Here is a 17,577-nt window from a genome sequence, read left to right as displayed (position 1 = left end):
GCCCCTCTCTTTTATTTCCATAACCTAAACTCTGCTGTTTAAACACAGTACTTCCCTGATGATGCATAATTTCTAGTTGGTAACAGGCCTTCTTCAAAACTAACCACCCCCTACTAAGGAGGTTTTCTTTTTTTTGGATAGGAAGATAGCTAACCTGCTGGTCTCCTTAAGAAATTAAATCTCTATCCTCCTTCAAAGAATAGAAGCTGGTTTATAAAAATGGCATGATGTGAAAGGAAAAGCATTCAATTTTTAAGTAGCTGGTTTTGTTCTCATTTAGACATTGCTGAAAATGAGAATGTTTAAATGGATTTGCACTTGAGGGAGAGAGTGTTCTCATGCAGTCGGAGGTCTGTTATTTCAATAGCATTCTATTTCAGTTCCCCAGTTATGGGAAATAAGTCAGCATGAAGAAGATACAACTGACAGAAAAACATGTGGGTTAAAAAAAGAGAGAATTATTCAGAAGTTTTGTGCTGCCCAGCTTCTCATCCCTAAAATGGGTCTAAATTCTGAAAGCAAACTTGTTGAGAATAAACACCCAACTAATGTCCATTTTCTGTTTGCATGTTATTTGAAAAAAAAATGCTAAGGAGAGACCCCAATACTGAAAGTTGAACTAACTTTGTTTTGAAACCAGGAAAGAAAAGCACATGGTTGTGTTGGAGAGAGTGATACCTTCATAAAGCAAACACTGAGTCCCACAGCTAGACTGGTAGAATTCCGCTAATCAAATTTGTCCAGGTAGTGGAATATTCCTCACAGAGGAAATTGAAAATCCAGCACACATTAGGGATTTGATGTATTTGTACATGTGTAGGTACACATTATGAGTTAATTTAAATGTTTAAATACTAAGCTGCATTGTTGCCATCATAACATCCTTATATTCTTGTGCCAGTCATACTGTAAAAGACTTAATCCTGATCGTCACAACACCGAATGTTAAAATGCTTAACAGTCAAAATTCCTAAAGTCTAAAATTCCTAAATTCTAGAATCCATATTCTGAAGTCCTGAAAGTCACAATCCAGAAGGGTGAATCTACTGAATGTTGAAATCTCCAAAGCTGAAATCCTGAATTTTTAAATTCCCATGTGATAAAAGGGCTATATAAGAGTGGTAGAAACTACATTCTGTAGAAGGGATTGGCCATCCAATACAACAGTGACAAAAGCCTCAAATTAATAATGCATCATTTGTCTGCATTGACATTGCTGTGGTTGGTGAAATTACAAGATTTTTTAATGAATTGAAGCAGCAATTGCATGAAGAAATGAAGGAAATTACTGATTGGTTCAAAAATATGTGCAACATAGAATGGTAAGATACTTAGGCAATGATGTTTCAATTCAATAAAAAGTGCTTCTATCAAGTTGAGGTCTGCAGAGGAGTGGAGGGGCATGGATTTTTCACCTACTCAAAACAACAGAAGCATAGTACAGAAGGTGCAAAACTTTAATAGGTCATGCTTTTTTATTATATATTGAATCATAAAACAATTTCCAAAAAAAGCAACACAGCATACAAAATGAGTACAAATCCATTCTCCAAAGATAGTCATGCCCTAAAACCAAGAACAAACAGCTATTCACGGACATGCAAAGCATTTGACTTGAAAATATAATGAATGATTGTGAAAGTCAACAGACATAATGGACTGCCTGCTTCCATGTAATTGCCTTCACCATTGTTTTTCACATATCATGCTTTATTGTTCTTATTTTTTTCTTTGTTCTAGTTTTTCTTCAGTTCTCTTTTTAAAGTTGTTTCTCCCCAAAAGCTTAAACTGTCACAATTTATTTCTTACAATTCATTATGCTTTTTCTTCTTCACATAGTTTTCTGTGCAGGAGACATAAACAGAATACGTGTTTTGTGAGAGTTCTATTCCCTTTATGCATCTTTTTCCAACTTGACGCTGCAAGTGCGTTATCACAGTGTTGACAGTGCATCAGCTTTGTGTATGCAAATAAAAACACTGAAACATTCTCCGTAAATGGAGACATTCCTTTTGTACACTATGTTTGTGAATGGTGAAGTTTCCCAAACTACCAGTTCTTTACACAACCATATAAATGACTGTGACCTATAGAAGTTCTTCATGAATTTTCTCAAAGCACTTAGATTGTGCCTTAGACTATTTCAGATGGTTACTGTTATAAAGCTCATATACAGTTGTTAACCCAAGTAATGTGCTTATACATTTCATTTTCTGACCTATTTATTTATGAATATGGTTATTTTACTCATACCTATTATCCTTTGTTGTGCATGTCGGTAAATCTAAGTACTTATGTCTGCAAAAATATGCATGTTATCACCGCCTGCTTCACTGTGTGATGTAATGGAGTATTCTGGCATTTTTTATGTTTCTCAAATAAATTCTATTTTCATAATATGTATGCCTTTTAAAGGATTTTCAAATTTGTTCCAAAATCATCATCTTGGGGTTTTAACCTCAAAGATGTTTACTCTTTCAGGATTTCAGCTTTTGGAATAATAGCCTACACCTTGTTGTTTCCAAGGTCGCTCTGATGCCTTGAAGTCACCCCTAGAGGCCCTCTTACCCAATGCTTCCCTAGTCCATGTGAAAGTGCTGAATCCCTTGGTTTCTCCTTTCTGATTTTTTCCCCTCAAAACTCTCCTCTTCCGTAGTACAGAGAAATTCAGTGGCAGTTCACACCTCTGAAATGATCAAGGCATTCACCAAACAACCATTTTCCTGTAATCAGCATCTATCTGGTTTTGAAACTAAGAATAGGAGTCTGAGTAACGAACACTTTCTGCATCATAGTAAATATATATATATATATAAACATGTTAAAAATTGCATAGCTCGCCTGTTATCAATATCAATTTGTGAATAATCTAAGTAAAGTAATTTAAGTACTGGAAACATTGTTTAGTTTGATCAACTACAGACTTTCTTCATTCACTCAAAAAATACGGACCAGTGCATCAAGCTTTCAGTTTCTTCAACTTCACTGTGCCCTTTGGCTACTCGGCCTTTCAAGCCAAGTGCATCTCATTCCCTGCTTTATTGATTAATCCTTCACTGTCAATGATCTGAGGCATGCCTATCTGCTCTGCTTTCCTTGAGAAAGAAAGGCATCAGTGTGCTGAAGCCAGCTCACACCAGCTAGTAAAAGTGGATTGCACACATATTTCTAACACTTAGTTTAGCAACAGCAGATTGGTAGCCTGAAATTGGCCGTGGTAGAGGTATTTATACAATGGAAATTGGCAAACATTGCAAATCAGGGATTTTTGTTTCCTTTTGGAGCATCAACACATTTACCTCACTTGAAATAACACAGGAATCACTTGCATGACATACAAATTCAAATGTCATGCCAAAAGAAGACAGTTGCTGTAATTAAGTCAATGGTTGTTTTTCTTTTGGTTGACTCCTGTTTTGGATGAAAATCTATACTAACAATTTATTTCACATTGGACACAAGAGAGTAGAACTGTCTGCCATTTCTCATTCAGTTTATCCAAGCCACAGATTCCCTGAAGGCACATTGTATTTCTTTCAGAACTTTTCAGTGGTGACTGCAAATTACTAACAGTTGCCGGGACTAACGCTGTTTAATACATGGTTTAAATTTTATCTCATTTCTAGAGTCAGGATATGCTACTAATCCATGACTTAAAACCTGGCAGCTTCATCGAGCATCATTACAAGCTAGTGTTTCTCACTCTGTTAATCTCACTCATCTCTGACTTCCTCTGTAATAACTGGGAAAGACATTAGCAATGACATATTTATGTGTGTGGACACTAGGCTGCGGGGAATGCTGAGTAAGGCACATCAGGTAAATAACTTGAAGGCCATAAACTGACGCTGCAGGAAGGGCCTGCAAACTAGAGCTCTGATTTTTGTCATCTGAATAGATTCTGTATCACAAACAGATGTGGCAAGAGTTTGGGTCTAATCATGTGAGGACACTTGATAGCACGTCCCCTTTTGCACTCAGGTATGAAAATTGCTGTGGAAATGTGTTTTACAAACATTGTTTTGCTTGAGGAAAGAAGGGAAGCAGGGGGAGGACAGAAAAATGAACTCCAGCTCCTAATAGTGACAATGAGCAACTACAATATGCCTGTTCAAGTTCAGACACTCTCCCAGGAGCTTGACAAGAGATGATCTTATTCATTCTCCCAGCAACACTATGAACCAAGTGCTATGCCTTCCTACTCACTTCACGGAGAAAAGCAGGCATGGGTCCAAGGTCATGGAGCTATAATTAACTAGCCAAATCTAATCTTGGTCTTGCATCTGACTCCAAATTGACTCTCCTTTCAGTAAATGAGAGGATTTGCTTGTTTTTTTTCTAAAATGATACCCAGATAATACAGAAGAATGAGAGACCAGAGAGGACACCAGGAACTTGGGATGGTGTCTACAATAAAAACAAATGAGAAGGATTTTGATTTTTGGAGGACAAGCTCAAATTCCGTATCAATACGATCAAGAATTTTTGAGTTCCTTTATGAAAAAGCTCATTTAGCACACTGAATTGTAGTGATAAGGGTTTTTTGTGTGTCTGTGTGAAAAGACACATGGATTTGTTTTCTATTTAACTCAAGGTCCCACAGAAACATTTGAAAAGTTAAATTGTAAATCTGTCATCACATGTGTCTATATGTTGATACAATGAATAACACTTAGCGCTCTGCAATCTAGAGCTAGGAAAGCAGAAGTGGAAATGTAATAGCGGGACCAGAAACCCTTAGGAATGATGGTCCAGAGGTCTGTGCAAGCAGAAGGCCTGTCCTGCCCCAGGTTTTTTGTAACTGATTTGTGGCTGAAATGCAGCTGGCCACCACTGGGAGAGTAGGGCGAGCAAGGGGAAGGCTCTATCCGGAGTCTTTGAGAGGAAGACATGGAAGCAACTGGAGGTAGTGAGGAGCAATACAAGAGGCTATTTAGGTTGTTATTCTTTTATTTAAGATTTTTTTTTATTGGAAAGTCAAATGTACAGAGAGGAAGAGAGACAGAGAGGAAGTTCTTCTGTCTCCTGATTCACTCCCTAAGTAGCTGCAACAGCCGGAACTGAGCTGATCTGAAGCCAGGAGCCAGGAGCCTTTTCCAGGTCTCCGCATGGGTGCAGGGTCCCAAGGCTTTGGGTTATCCTCAACTGCTTTCCCAGACCACAAACAGGGAGCTGGGTGGGAAGCAGGACTGCTGGGATTAGAACCGGCACCCTTATAGGATCCTGGTGCATGTAAAGCAAGGGCTTTAGCAGCTAGGCTACCATGCCAGACTCAGGTTGATATTCCTGTTGCTATTTAAGAGACCCTACTATGGTCTTCAAACTCCACTCTCTTCACGCTAGTTGGGACATAAAGATACATGATGTATGGTTCTCGTGAGCTCTTGAAGGGCTGAAACCCTTGGCTCATGACTTTATTCAGGTTCCATCTTCCTACCCAGAGCCACAAACAAACTTTCAGAAGGTAATATTGAAACCCACTGGCTCAACTAGCACAGCCTCCCACACTATGCAAGAGACTCCCCCACACCCCGATGAGACTTCATCTGCTTCCTTGTACCTTCTTTCTGTAGGCCTGAGACCCTTCCTGGGAAACCTCCCAATGCCTTCTGTGACAGCACCAGGAACATCTCGGGGACTTCGGTTTTTCTTTTTAAACTTGACAATCCTTTCTTCTACTTGAAATTTTGAAATGGATCCCAAAACTAATTCCTAGCTTTACATGTTTTCATCTTAGCCTATCAATACTAATTAGATAGGTCTTAAAAAACAAGCACTTTCATGCTCAATATATTAGCTCTAGGATCCCATATTGGGGTGCTGGTTCATGTCCTGGCTGTTCCACTTCCCTTCCAGTTCCCTACTTGTGGCCCAGGAAAACAGTAGAGGATGACCCAAAGCCTTGGGACACTGCACCCATGTGGGAGACCAAGAAGAAACTTCTGGCCATTTGGGGAGTGAATCATCGGTTAGAAGATCTTTGTCTCTCCTACTCTCCATAATTCTAATATGCTTTTCCAATAAAAATAAATAAATCTTTTAAAAAAAAAACTTTGTGTAGTGTTCCTTTCAGTAGGATTGGTAGTGCTGCAGCCTCTGCGTAGACTGTCACCTTAGATCCTGAAGCAACACGATCTTGGATACATGTGCTCCGGTGTTTCTTCTGCCCCAGAGAACCCTGCAGCAAACTGGGCTCCGTGCTTCTGAGGGGACATTCTGTGTCCCAATCTCATTCTGCCAACATCTGACAGCTGTCTCATCTTGACTTTCAGCATCTCAGGGTTTCTTTCTTGCCAGGATGTAGTTCATGTGTTACCTCCTCTCCTCCTCAGTTACCTCAGAAGATGGCCGTTCTGTGGACCTCGGTTTCCGCACTGACGTTGAGGAAAAGGGATTCTACACGGAGAATTTTCATTCGGCAGCCTGGGTTTTTCGAGGGGATGATGGGAATCCTGAAGACAGTCCCAGATGTCTTAGTAAGAAACCCCGGCCAGTAGCTGGTAAGGATTCCATAATGATGGTGAGACAAACTGCGTGAAAGAACCACCAGCTAAACTCCAGACAAGTTTGTGAAGTCAGTACTGGAACGCTGCGTTGGGTGGCGTACAAGAGTAATGTGGACAGCTAACTCGTGAGAGTAGACATGCGTTCACAGTGCTTGAGCACTTCCTAATATTATGGAAGACTCTGAGGCTATTAAAAATAAAAACTGTCTTAATATCCTACTCAAACCTAGAGTAGCATTTCCAGAATTGGAATAAAGATTGATGTAGTCAGAATCAAGAGTTTGCCTTCACACCACCAGTAAAAATAGCATTAATTTTAAAGCACACATTCGTAATGATATAAAAATTTAACATTTATTCCAACTCCCTGGTACAATTATTTTATCATTATATATATATTTTTCTAAGCAAATATGGCATAAGTACTTGATATTATCATGTATTCATTGGATATATATACATATATATAATTTTGTAGTGTTCTTTTGCATTTAATAGTGTGTTTTATAGTTATACCTTTACTTCATCAGGCAAGTATTTTTGTGGGTTTTTTGTAGACTCCATTAATAGTTATAAAGTTACATGAATTTTGTGAGGTGAGTTCTAACAAGCTGCAAGCTGATATTTCTGTAATGGATAATAACTATGATTTTTTTTCAATGCCTTACAAATGAATTGTAAGCCTTAGTATGTGAAGTTCTCATTTCTATGCAATGCTTGCTGCAAATTTTAAAGTATAAAGGTTTTGTCAACTTCTGATTTAATGATATGAATAACTTGATGAATAATAAATAATTTAACTCAAACTAGCAAAAATTCAGATTGAAACCATGTTTCCAACTAATTACATAATCAACAAGTTGTGTGGCCCTTATGGTTCAAGCAGTAGAGGGAATTTGTTAAGATACACAAATAAATAACAGATTTGATGCTATAACAATGAGGTATGATCTTAGCACCCACAAAACCAAATGCACAGTGTTGGTTTCATCTTAACCTCACTTACAAGGAGAAGAGATAGTCACTGATGTATCTAAGACCATGCATTGTATCTGAAGAGTAAAATACAGCTTCCCTTGGTTTCTTCTTGATTTCTACTCATTTACTATTTATTTATTTGAAAGAGAGTGAAACAGAGATATCTCCACACACTGGCTCACTCTGCAATGCCTGCAACACCCGCAGCTATGCCAGGCCACAGCCAAGGGCTGGAGACCCAGTGTGGAGCTTCCCTGTGACTAGTAGAGACCCATACACATGAGTCAGCACCTGCTTGCTACCTTCCAGGATGTTTATAAATATTTGCAGGAGGCGAGGGTTAGGAGCAGAGTGAGGATTCTAACTCAGGCCATCTGAGAGGGAACTCTAGCATCTCAAGTGACTGCTTCACTGCTATGCCAAAAACCTACCCTTAAAAATTTTTGTTATTTTATTTTTATTGGGAAGTCAGATATTCAGAAAAGAAGAAACAGAGAGGAAGATCCTCCATCCGTTGAGTCACTGCCAAAGCAGTGGCAATGGCAGGAGCTGCACCGATCTGAAGCCAGGAGCCAGCACCCTTTTCTGGGTCTCCCATGCAGGTACAGGGTCTCAATGCTTTGGGCCGTCTTCGGCTGCTTTCCCACACCACAAGCAGGGAGCTGGATGGGAAGCAGGGCTGCCAGGATACAAACCGGTGCCCATATGGGATCCCGATGCATGCAAGGTTGTGATTTTAGCTGCTAGGCTACTGCAATGGGCCCAAAGACCCACCCTTACTTAGTTTTTCTTATAGATATGAAATTCAACCATGGAGAATTTGAATAAGGAAACATTTTAAATCTGAGTCTTCATACACAAGCAAAAGAGAATACAAAGTTTATATTTTACACTTCTAGAATATTTATACTCACTGTGTGACTGAATTAAGCTTAACTATTCATTGAGAAATAGACGCAGAACTCTGAGTCTAAACCTTAACACCTAGCGGACTTAGAAAATTCAAACTAGTTAAGGTGGCATAAAGTTTCAGTTAGGCTAGATGAATGAGTTCCAGACTGCTATGCAACATTGTTTCATGTCGGAACACCACGATTTGTGTTGCGGCTGTACCACTTTGGATCCAGCTCCTTGTTTATGGTTCCGGGAAATCATAGAGGATGTCCCAAAGCCTTGGCACTCTGCAGCCATGTGGAAGAAGCCAAAGAAGCACCTGTCTCAGGGCCCAGCACAATAGCCTAGCAGCTAAAGTTCTCACCTTGCACGTGCCAGGATTCCATATGGGCTCCAGTTCATATTGCAGCAGCCCCGCTTTCCATCCAGCTGCCTGCTTGTGGTCTGGGGAAACAGCTGAGGACGACCGAAAGCCTTGGGACCCTGCATGGAGACTTGGAAGAGGCTCCAGGCTCCTGGCTTCATATTGGCTCAGCTGTGGCCATTGTGGCCACTTGGGGACTGAACCAGCAGACCAAAGATCTTCCTCTCTATCTCTCCTCCTCTCTGTATATCTGACTTTCCAATAATAAAAAAAAATACATCTTAAAAAAAAAAAGCGCCGGGCTCTTGGCTTCAGATCTGCTCAGCTCCAGCAATTCCAGCCATTTCGGAGTGAACCAACAGAAAACATCTTTCCGTATCTTCCTCTATCTGTAAATCTGCCTTTCCAATAAAAAAAAATGAATATTTTTAAAAAGTACAGTAACAAAGTATAAGCTTCATTAGAAGCAGGAACCTTTTAAGCATTCTTACAACAACAAAATTAAATTTAAAAAGAAAATGAAATGAATGTGAACACCAAATGTTTGAGCAATAGGATGGGTCAGGGATAGGATACCAGCCTGGAAATCAGGTTCCCACAGGTTATAGTCCTGCCTGTTGGTTGTTGATATATTTCACATGTGGAGAACAAGCCTGAGCCATTATGGGAAGCTGATACGTGTTTCTGAACTAATGAATAAAAATATCTGATTTCATGAATACTCAGCAATTTACTAACTATGTAGCCTTAGGAAAAAATCATATAATTAGTTACTCGTGCTCAATTTCTCTCCTAGCATTACGTAAACATTAAATAAACATATGAGAAGAAAGGGCCGTTTCTAGCCATCTTGGCTACATATATCTCCCATCTTTATTTTCCATAATTTTAACTTGAACTTTGACAGTATGATGAACATAAATATATGAAGACTTAAAAAATTTTGTGGAAAAATGCATTTTATGGAAAAACTGTGCATGGATTTAAAAACTCTCTTGCATCAAAATAAATAGATCTATAAATTATGTTTTCCCACTGACCTATTGAAGTACCCTCATGTTTGCAAATGTGTTTCAATCCTGTGAGTTTCATAGCATTGTGTTGGACTGGAACTCATTTGAAGATGTGCTAGTTGTTCTTACTAAGACTTCAAATGTTGCATATTCCAGATACATGTCCTATTAACTGGATGATACTAAGAGATTAAAGAAGGTAGATAGGTGATAGGCAGGTGAGTTGAGTGAGAGGCAAATGAACAATTTGTACACTAGTAAATGTCCTTATTAGCTTAATAGCATCATAAATATGGTACAATGCTAATTTAGACCCACCAACACACATTTTCTTGAGGTTATAAGTTTACGTTAAAATATATATACTTATATATTTTTTCCTTGTTATCCCCAAAGAGTTTTGAGTTGGAGAAAATGATAAATAAAGGTTTGTATCTCAATAGAAGCATACTGCTGAAAACTGCACTGAAAATGTTAAGGTGTTTTGAGTGGATGTCTTATGTTATATTTATGTAAATATTTGCCCCTCCTTTGAAATTTTTACACTTAACAAGATGATTTTTAGGCAGTGTTATCTAGGGTGATAAATTACTTGAAGAGGTGCCCACACAGCCCCCGAAAAGGCAATGACAGTCATTTGGGGCTTTTTAGCAGCTGTGTGGCATCCATAGATTTTTCCTCCAGACAGTAGCAAGGGGGAACCAGGACTATCAATCTTAAAATATGAGAAAATTGTCTTCAGAGTGGAAGGGGAACATGTTGCAAAATATTTTGATTGTCTGTTTCCCCACAGGAGATGGCTACAGTAGAGCTCACCATTTAAAGACTTTATTGAGTGGCATACTGTTGACATTCAATTTCCCTGATTGAAAAACAAAAAGCAACCACTATCAAAACAAATGCAGCTCTGAAAGCATTTGCTATCGTAACAATCCAATGCAAATACTAAGCCACAAATATGATTTGATTTGTAGCCACCCAATGCAAATGCTCCATTAAACAAATATATCTACTGGGTAGTCAACTTGTCAAAAGCAAATGATATCAAGAGAAAACTAGAGAGAAAACAAAGTTTTGGTAAGTAGGGATGGTAGAAATGATTTTTATGGGACTCAGAAATAGGATTTAGATGTTCCTTGTCCTGATTAGCTCTACCAGCCTATTGCAGCTCACCAAGGTATTCCTTCCTGCATCCTTGAACTTCCCAGCACCAAGCATTAAACCACTCTTACATTAAAAGAACCATGTAAATGACTTCTACAGGGAACTCGTACTAACAAGTCACAGAGATGGGCTGGAATGGAACGGAACAGAATCCAAAGTGTTGCCTCTGGACACCTGGAAAGGTCTTCAGCAATTCAGGTGTGCTTTCCCAATACTACTTTAAACAGCAGAAAAACAATCTGTTTTCTTCAGTTTGAAAAGACAAAGGATTTCTGCTGGAATCCACACAAAGGATCTCATCCTTTCTGTATCTGAATGTTTACCCATTCTTGGCAGCCAGTTCTAGCAGATGAATTTTGGGAGAGCGAGTCCCTTAGTCCGCCCCCTAGTCCACTGCATTTCTAGCACACAGGAGGATCCCCGGGCACGAGGTGGAGTCAGCAAATGTCTATGAATGATTGGCTGCTGCTATTAGACTAACTGGTGAGGAGTCCCATGTTTCCATCAAATATTCTTGCTGCCAGGGAGGCAGTCACATCTGAGCCCCCCTTGGATAGATGGCGCAGCCTTTTCTTATCTTTTCCACGTCTCATACAAAACTCAAAAACCTTGACTTGGGGCAAGCATTTGGCCTAGCCTTTCAGATGCCAACTGAGACCACCCATTATCCATACGGGGTTCCTGGGTTTGAGTTTTGAGTCCCACTTCCTCTTTTTTTTTTTTTTAAAGATTTATTCACTTTATTACAGTCAGATATACAGAGAGGAGGAGAGACAGAGAGGAAGATCTTCCGTCCAATGATTCACTCCCCAAGTGAGCCGCAACGGGCTGGTGCGCGTCGATCCGAAGCCGGGAACCAGGAACCTCCTCCAGGTCTCCCACGCAGGTGCAGTATCCCGATGCATTGGGCATTGGGCCGTCCTCAACTGCTTTCCCAGGCCACAAGCAGGGAGCTGGATGGGAAGTGGAGCTGCCGGGATTAGAACCAGCGCCCATATGGGATCCCAGGGCGTTCAAGACGAGGACTTTAGCCGCTAGGCCACGCCGCTGGGCCCCCACTTCCTCTTAATGTGCACTCTGGGAAGCAATGATGGCTCAAGTTCATGGGTCCCTGCCACCTCTTTGGGAGACCCTGAGTTCCAGGTTCCTTGCTTGGATCTGGCCCTTGGGCTCTTGCAGTCATTTGAGGAATGAACCAATGACTGGAAGATCTCTCACTCTCCCTCCTTCCTTTATGTAATATAAGAAATAAATAAGGAATAAATATTGCCTTCCAGGTTCTGCATTGGCAGAAAGCTGAAGTCAACAGCTGGAACCAGGAATTGAACCAAGATACTCTCACGTAAAACACGGGCACTTTAGCTACTAGGCTAAGCCCCTGATCCACAATTCCTTTTACTCTTTTTCAATGGAACAGGACTAAGTTAGATTTAGATTTTCTGGAATCCACTGCCTGTGGTGCTTGCATCCCCTGTGGGCACCAGTTCACGCCCCATATGTTCCACTCTTGATCCAGGATCCTGCTGATGTGCCTGGGAGAGCAGTGGAGGGTGACCCAAGTCTATGGGCTTCTGCCATCCTTGTGTAAGTCATGGAAGAAGTTCCTGGCTCCTAGCTTACAAACATCTCCCCTGCCCAGCTTCTGTGGCCATCTGAAGAATGAACCTGCTGAAGGAAGATCTCTGTCTCTCTCTACTTCTTCTGCAACTCTACATTTCAAATAAATCAATAAAACTTTAAAAAAAATACAGGTTTAAATTTCCAAGGTGTTGATTTTGCATGCTCTTATTAATCAAATGGCAATTCTAGTTTCTAATTAATTACTTAGCTTTTTTCCAAAAGATTTTGGAGTGGGCCTATTATTCATAAGCATTTCTGGGGTTTAGAAAGCTCATTTTATACTTTATCATGATTTATTCTTTAGTATTTTCAGGTATTCATTAGCAGCTAGAAGAAAAATTCAGCCAAAAAGGAATGCCAATCTAGTCGTTAGGAGGAGAGCCATTCAGCATTATGTTGCTGTTTTCACCTCTTTCTGCAATAATTAAACAAGTAAATCTACATTACTTTAAAGCTTTTTTTAAGTAGATCAAAAATTATTTCTCTATGATTTTCTAAGTTATTCTGACATTTTATTTCAATGTCATACTCTAGCTAGATCCAGAAATGTCTTTTTTTTTTCTGAATCAAAAATAAAATGTGGTTATCTTGTAAGTATAGAATGCCTGCCACGGCCACATGTCCCTTTGTGGAAATCATGTTTCAGTCAAAGAAAAACTGACAGAAACGTGTTTTCTGCCTGAAAACCTTGCCCTCTTCTTCTCTCTCAGGTGCGATGGCCCTAAGGAGTTCTGCAGAGAGATGCCTTTGCCTTGTGACCTTCTCACCTGTAGAAATTCAAGCTGAGAAAATGCACAAGTTCAAATGTCTGGGAGTGCATCAAATATAGGAATAAGCCAAATCCGACAATGAGCAAGTGTGAGCAAGAAATGTATATGCATACACACACAGACACACATGCACACTTACTTGAGGGGACTTCAAAAGATTTGTGAGTAAAAGCAGAATGAAGAAAAAGTTTATTTTGGTGCAACACGATTGAATACCATGCATATTTTTTCATAATGCACATTTTGCATGGATTTTTTGAAGATGCCTTGTGCGTACAGGCAGTAAAATGTACAGGGAGGAAATGGTAGGAGAAGCCTGAAAAACAGAGGGATTGCTTATCACACTCATTAAAGAGCATGAGATTGGTACAACAATCCACAAATTCCTACTGCCGGGTTCCTGCAAATCTGCACCTTCAACCCAGCACAGCTCCCAGAGTTCCCATTTCTGCATGACCCAGATCTGCCCGTTTCTTTTGAAACTCAGTTGCTTAGATTTTTTGGAGTTCCCATGAGACCTCAATGGATGGGTGAGAGTCTGTGTAGGATTTGTGTTGTTTTCAAATATGCGTTTATTTTTATTTGAAAGGAAGATTTGCAGAAAAAAAGGAGAGACACACACAGAAAGGGAGATCTTCCATCCTCTGCTTCACTCCCCAAATGAGCTGATCTAAGGCCAAAAGCCAGGAGCTTCCTCAGTGTTCCCATGTCGTTGCAGGGACCCAAGGACTTTAGCCATCCTCTGCTGCCTTTGCAGAGCACAAGCAGGGAGCTGGATAGGAAGTGGAGCAGCCGGGATCAGAATTGGTGCCCACATGGGGTGTGGATGTTGCAGCCAGAAGATTAATCTGAAATGCCACCGCACCAGCTCAGAGGATTCTGTCTTCATCCCCGTATACCAGCCTATTTAAAACGTCTCATGGTTACCTGTTTTGAAAGGTTTAGGTCTTTTTGGCTAGAATCACCTCCAGAGCAGCTCTGACACAGGTCACGAGCAAGAACCTAGGAATCACACGGCCTGAGAGAAGCATCACCTGCTACTCACCTTGTGACTGGGGCGTGTTTTTTTATTTTTTTTTTTTTAGATTTATTTTATTTTTTTATTACAAAGTCGGATATACTGAGAGGAGAAGAGACAGAGAGGAAGTGGAGCTGCTGGGATTAGAACCAGCGGCCATATGGGATCAAGGTGAGGACCTTAGCCACTAGGCCACGCTGCCAAGCCCGGGGCGTGTTGTTTTAACCCTGAGACCTCAGCTACCTGCGTTCCAGAAGAGAAAACTTCTACGATGTTTGCAATATTCGCACTATACCTGGTGAATAATACACAAATGATAAATGCTAGGTACCTAAAAATACACTTATAAATTAACTCAAAACCAAACAAAAAACCACCCTCTTTGTTTTCTTTCTAGTTCGTGAGCGAACCGTGAAACTCTTCAAAGGCACCGGGGATTATCCTTGGGGTTTCCGAATTCAGTTCTCCAAGCCAATCATGGTCACTGAAGTGGACGCCAGTAAGTAGTCTGATGACAGTAGCTTTATTTTAGAACAGATTAATGATCTCAGACCTAGCAAAATACGCTCAGTAGCCTTTAAGGTCATTATCCAGTAAAACACGCATAGGCACAAACAGCAACTTCCCAATCTCAGTTTACCCAAGGTGCCTGATGAGAAGTGCTGCTAGCGTGACCACGTATTTTAACTGACCCTGCTTTCCTGATGGAGCATGTTCTTCCGATCTGCACAGAGCACTGGCTCCCCTCCCACAGTACCCTGCCTGGCCACCGTGGCCCACTGCCAGTGTTTCAGAGTTTCCATTCTCCCTGAATTATTTCTTTAAAGTATTCTCATACTTCCCTATTTCCTAATTAAAGCAGCAATAAGTAGATACCTTAGAAGATTTAGATCCCTTGCTCTCCTATTCCTAGGATTAAAGTAATCTGAGACCCATGCTTCACAAAGCACAGTCCTGCTGCACCTTCCTTTGTCAGCACTTAGGGCTCTTCTGTCTTGTGCCCTGTGACTCCATTGGCACTCTGCTCTCACATCTGTAAATGGAAGATCGCCAAGCTCTGATAAAGGTCCTGAGGGGACAGGTACAACAGGTACAATTTCTATCACTAGAGGTGAGTCCAGGGGCAGGAAACAGGGCTCAGGCAGTCACATATCCTTCGTTTTAATGGCATTTTCTGATCAATTGTCACGGCATGACATTAGAGAAAAGAAATACTGGATACCCACAAAGAATGTGGAATCTTGCTAGTGCAGCGAAGACATAAAGATTTACAGTTTCAGAATCTATGGAAAGGAAGTTTCTTGCAGGTCATCCCTTGCCGTGTGATCAATGACACTGATTTTGTGAAATGCAGAGACTCAATCCCCTTTCACTGGAGGGGAAAGTCTAAGAACTAAGTGGAAACCTACATGCCTGTGTCACACTCCAGGGTCTTAAAGAAAGACATCTTCTTATTTGTAACATCAAGTCAGAAATGGGCACGTTTCCCTGTAAATCTAAAGACCATGTAACATCACAGAAATCCACATTCATTGGATACTATATATGTATATATATTTATGTATATGCACACACAGAGATATTGAACATGATATTGTCATATCTACCTAATAGATAGTATTACACAACAAAATAATTAAATAACTTGACCAAGGTCACACTATAATCAGGATCATAGCAGATTTCAGGTTTCAAAACTTCTGCCTCCAGACTGGAGTTCTTGGCTGTGACTTAAATCAGTTAGGGCACTCAGGTGCAAGTAATAGAAAAGCTGGACTGAAGTGGTTTACGTGCCAAGGGGGATTGATTGACTGCCTGTTGAAGCCTGTGAAATAGCACATGTGGTTGATTTGTGTCCATGGCTCAATCACTGCATCAAAGGCGTGATTTCTTTTGACCCCATCATTGGTGTTTCAAGCTTTCCATGTGAATCCACAGCTATCTTGGATATTCTAGCTTACCCATCATGAATTGTACAAAGAGCTAGGGCAAGCTTCCAACACGAATGTCCTCATGCCCCTAGGGTCAAGCAAGAGCTGCTTCACTTCCTCCCCATGTGCACTAGATATTTCCTGAGATACTGGAAAATCAGGACCTGCCATGAAGCTGAGGGTGGAGTTTGTCCCCTTACCTTTAAATATATATGTAATTCAAAGTCAGAGTTAGAAAAACTTCTTCTCCTCCCCGATCAATCTCCCCCCCACCACCAAATGGCTGTATTGGATCAGGCTAAAGTCACAAGCAGAAAGCCAAGAGCTTCATTTGACTCTCCCACATGGGTGCAGATACCCACTTGGGCTATCTTTTACTGCTTTGCCAAATACATGTTAGCCTTTCCGTGAACTCTTTGAAATATCTTCATATCACTCAAAATAAGATGATATAGAAAGAAAATGATAAACACCTAAATGATCAGCAGGAAAAACATGCTTATCACTTTTTTTGATAGGTAAGTTGATAGAAGAAATAGAGGTAGAGTATTCTTCCATCCTCTGGTTCATTTTCCAAATAACCACAACAGTCAGAGCTTTCCTGACCCAAAACCAAGAACCAGCAGCATCCTTTGCTGCTTTCCCAGGCCGTCAGCAGAGAGCTGGATCAGAAATGAAGCAGCTGGAACTCCAACTGGAACCCATATGGGATGCTGATCCTTCAAACAGATGCTTAGGCTACCAGCCCAGCACGCTGGCCCTTCCTAACCACCTTTAATATTAATGTTTAAAGGCATCACTTCTTTCCTTATAAAGGTTTACAGATATCATTTCCATCCATATTCTAGCACATCAATTGTTTTGTATTCACTTTGAGTGCTTTTGGTGAAAAAAATAAAGTCAGACATTAAAGCATTTGTAGGAAAGCAAAGTGACTAAGCATAAAATTCTTTTATCCAAGGGAAAAAATGTTTCATTCAGTAATTAGATATAGAAGTGCAAATGCATTTTTCTTGATGTGATTGGACTTCAACTAAAATTTAATCAGTTAAGCAAATATATAAGTGACTATTAACAAAGAATCACCTTAATGAGTGCGGAAGGGAGGGATTCATCCTCCAATATTGGTGGAATTTAGGAGGGAAAAGATGGAGCAACAAATGGGGGAGAAGGATGTGAAGGCAAACTGAGGGGTGGAAAAGCAAGGATGGCTAACTTGGCAGGATGCAGCTGTCTACGCCGACCCCCTTCAAGGGAGTAGGAGCAGCAGCATTACGACACTTCACTCCTGTCTCGTAGTCATCATGCTAGACAACGTT

At 40.5% G+C, this 17,577-nt stretch overlaps 1 protein-coding gene across 1 annotated transcript in view; it reads left to right on the top strand.

Moving 5' to 3' along the window:
• Positions 1–17,577, top strand: part of LOC101536502 (uncharacterized) — an 84,944-nt gene that overhangs the window by 9,932 nt on the left and 57,435 nt on the right. The window contains exons 4-5 of the mRNA XM_058656194.1: positions 6,333–6,500; positions 14,725–14,826. Of these exons, the coding sequence (XP_058512177.1) occupies positions 6,333–6,500; positions 14,725–14,826 (270 nt within the window). The remainder of the gene's footprint in view (positions 1–6,332; positions 6,501–14,724; positions 14,827–17,577) is intronic.

Source organism: Ochotona princeps, chromosome 28 (assembly GCF_030435755.1).
Source record: "Ochotona princeps isolate mOchPri1 chromosome 28, mOchPri1.hap1, whole genome shotgun sequence".
Taxonomy (NCBI): domain Eukaryota; kingdom Metazoa; phylum Chordata; class Mammalia; order Lagomorpha; family Ochotonidae; genus Ochotona; species Ochotona princeps.
This window is presented reverse-complemented; position numbering and strand designations above follow the sequence as displayed.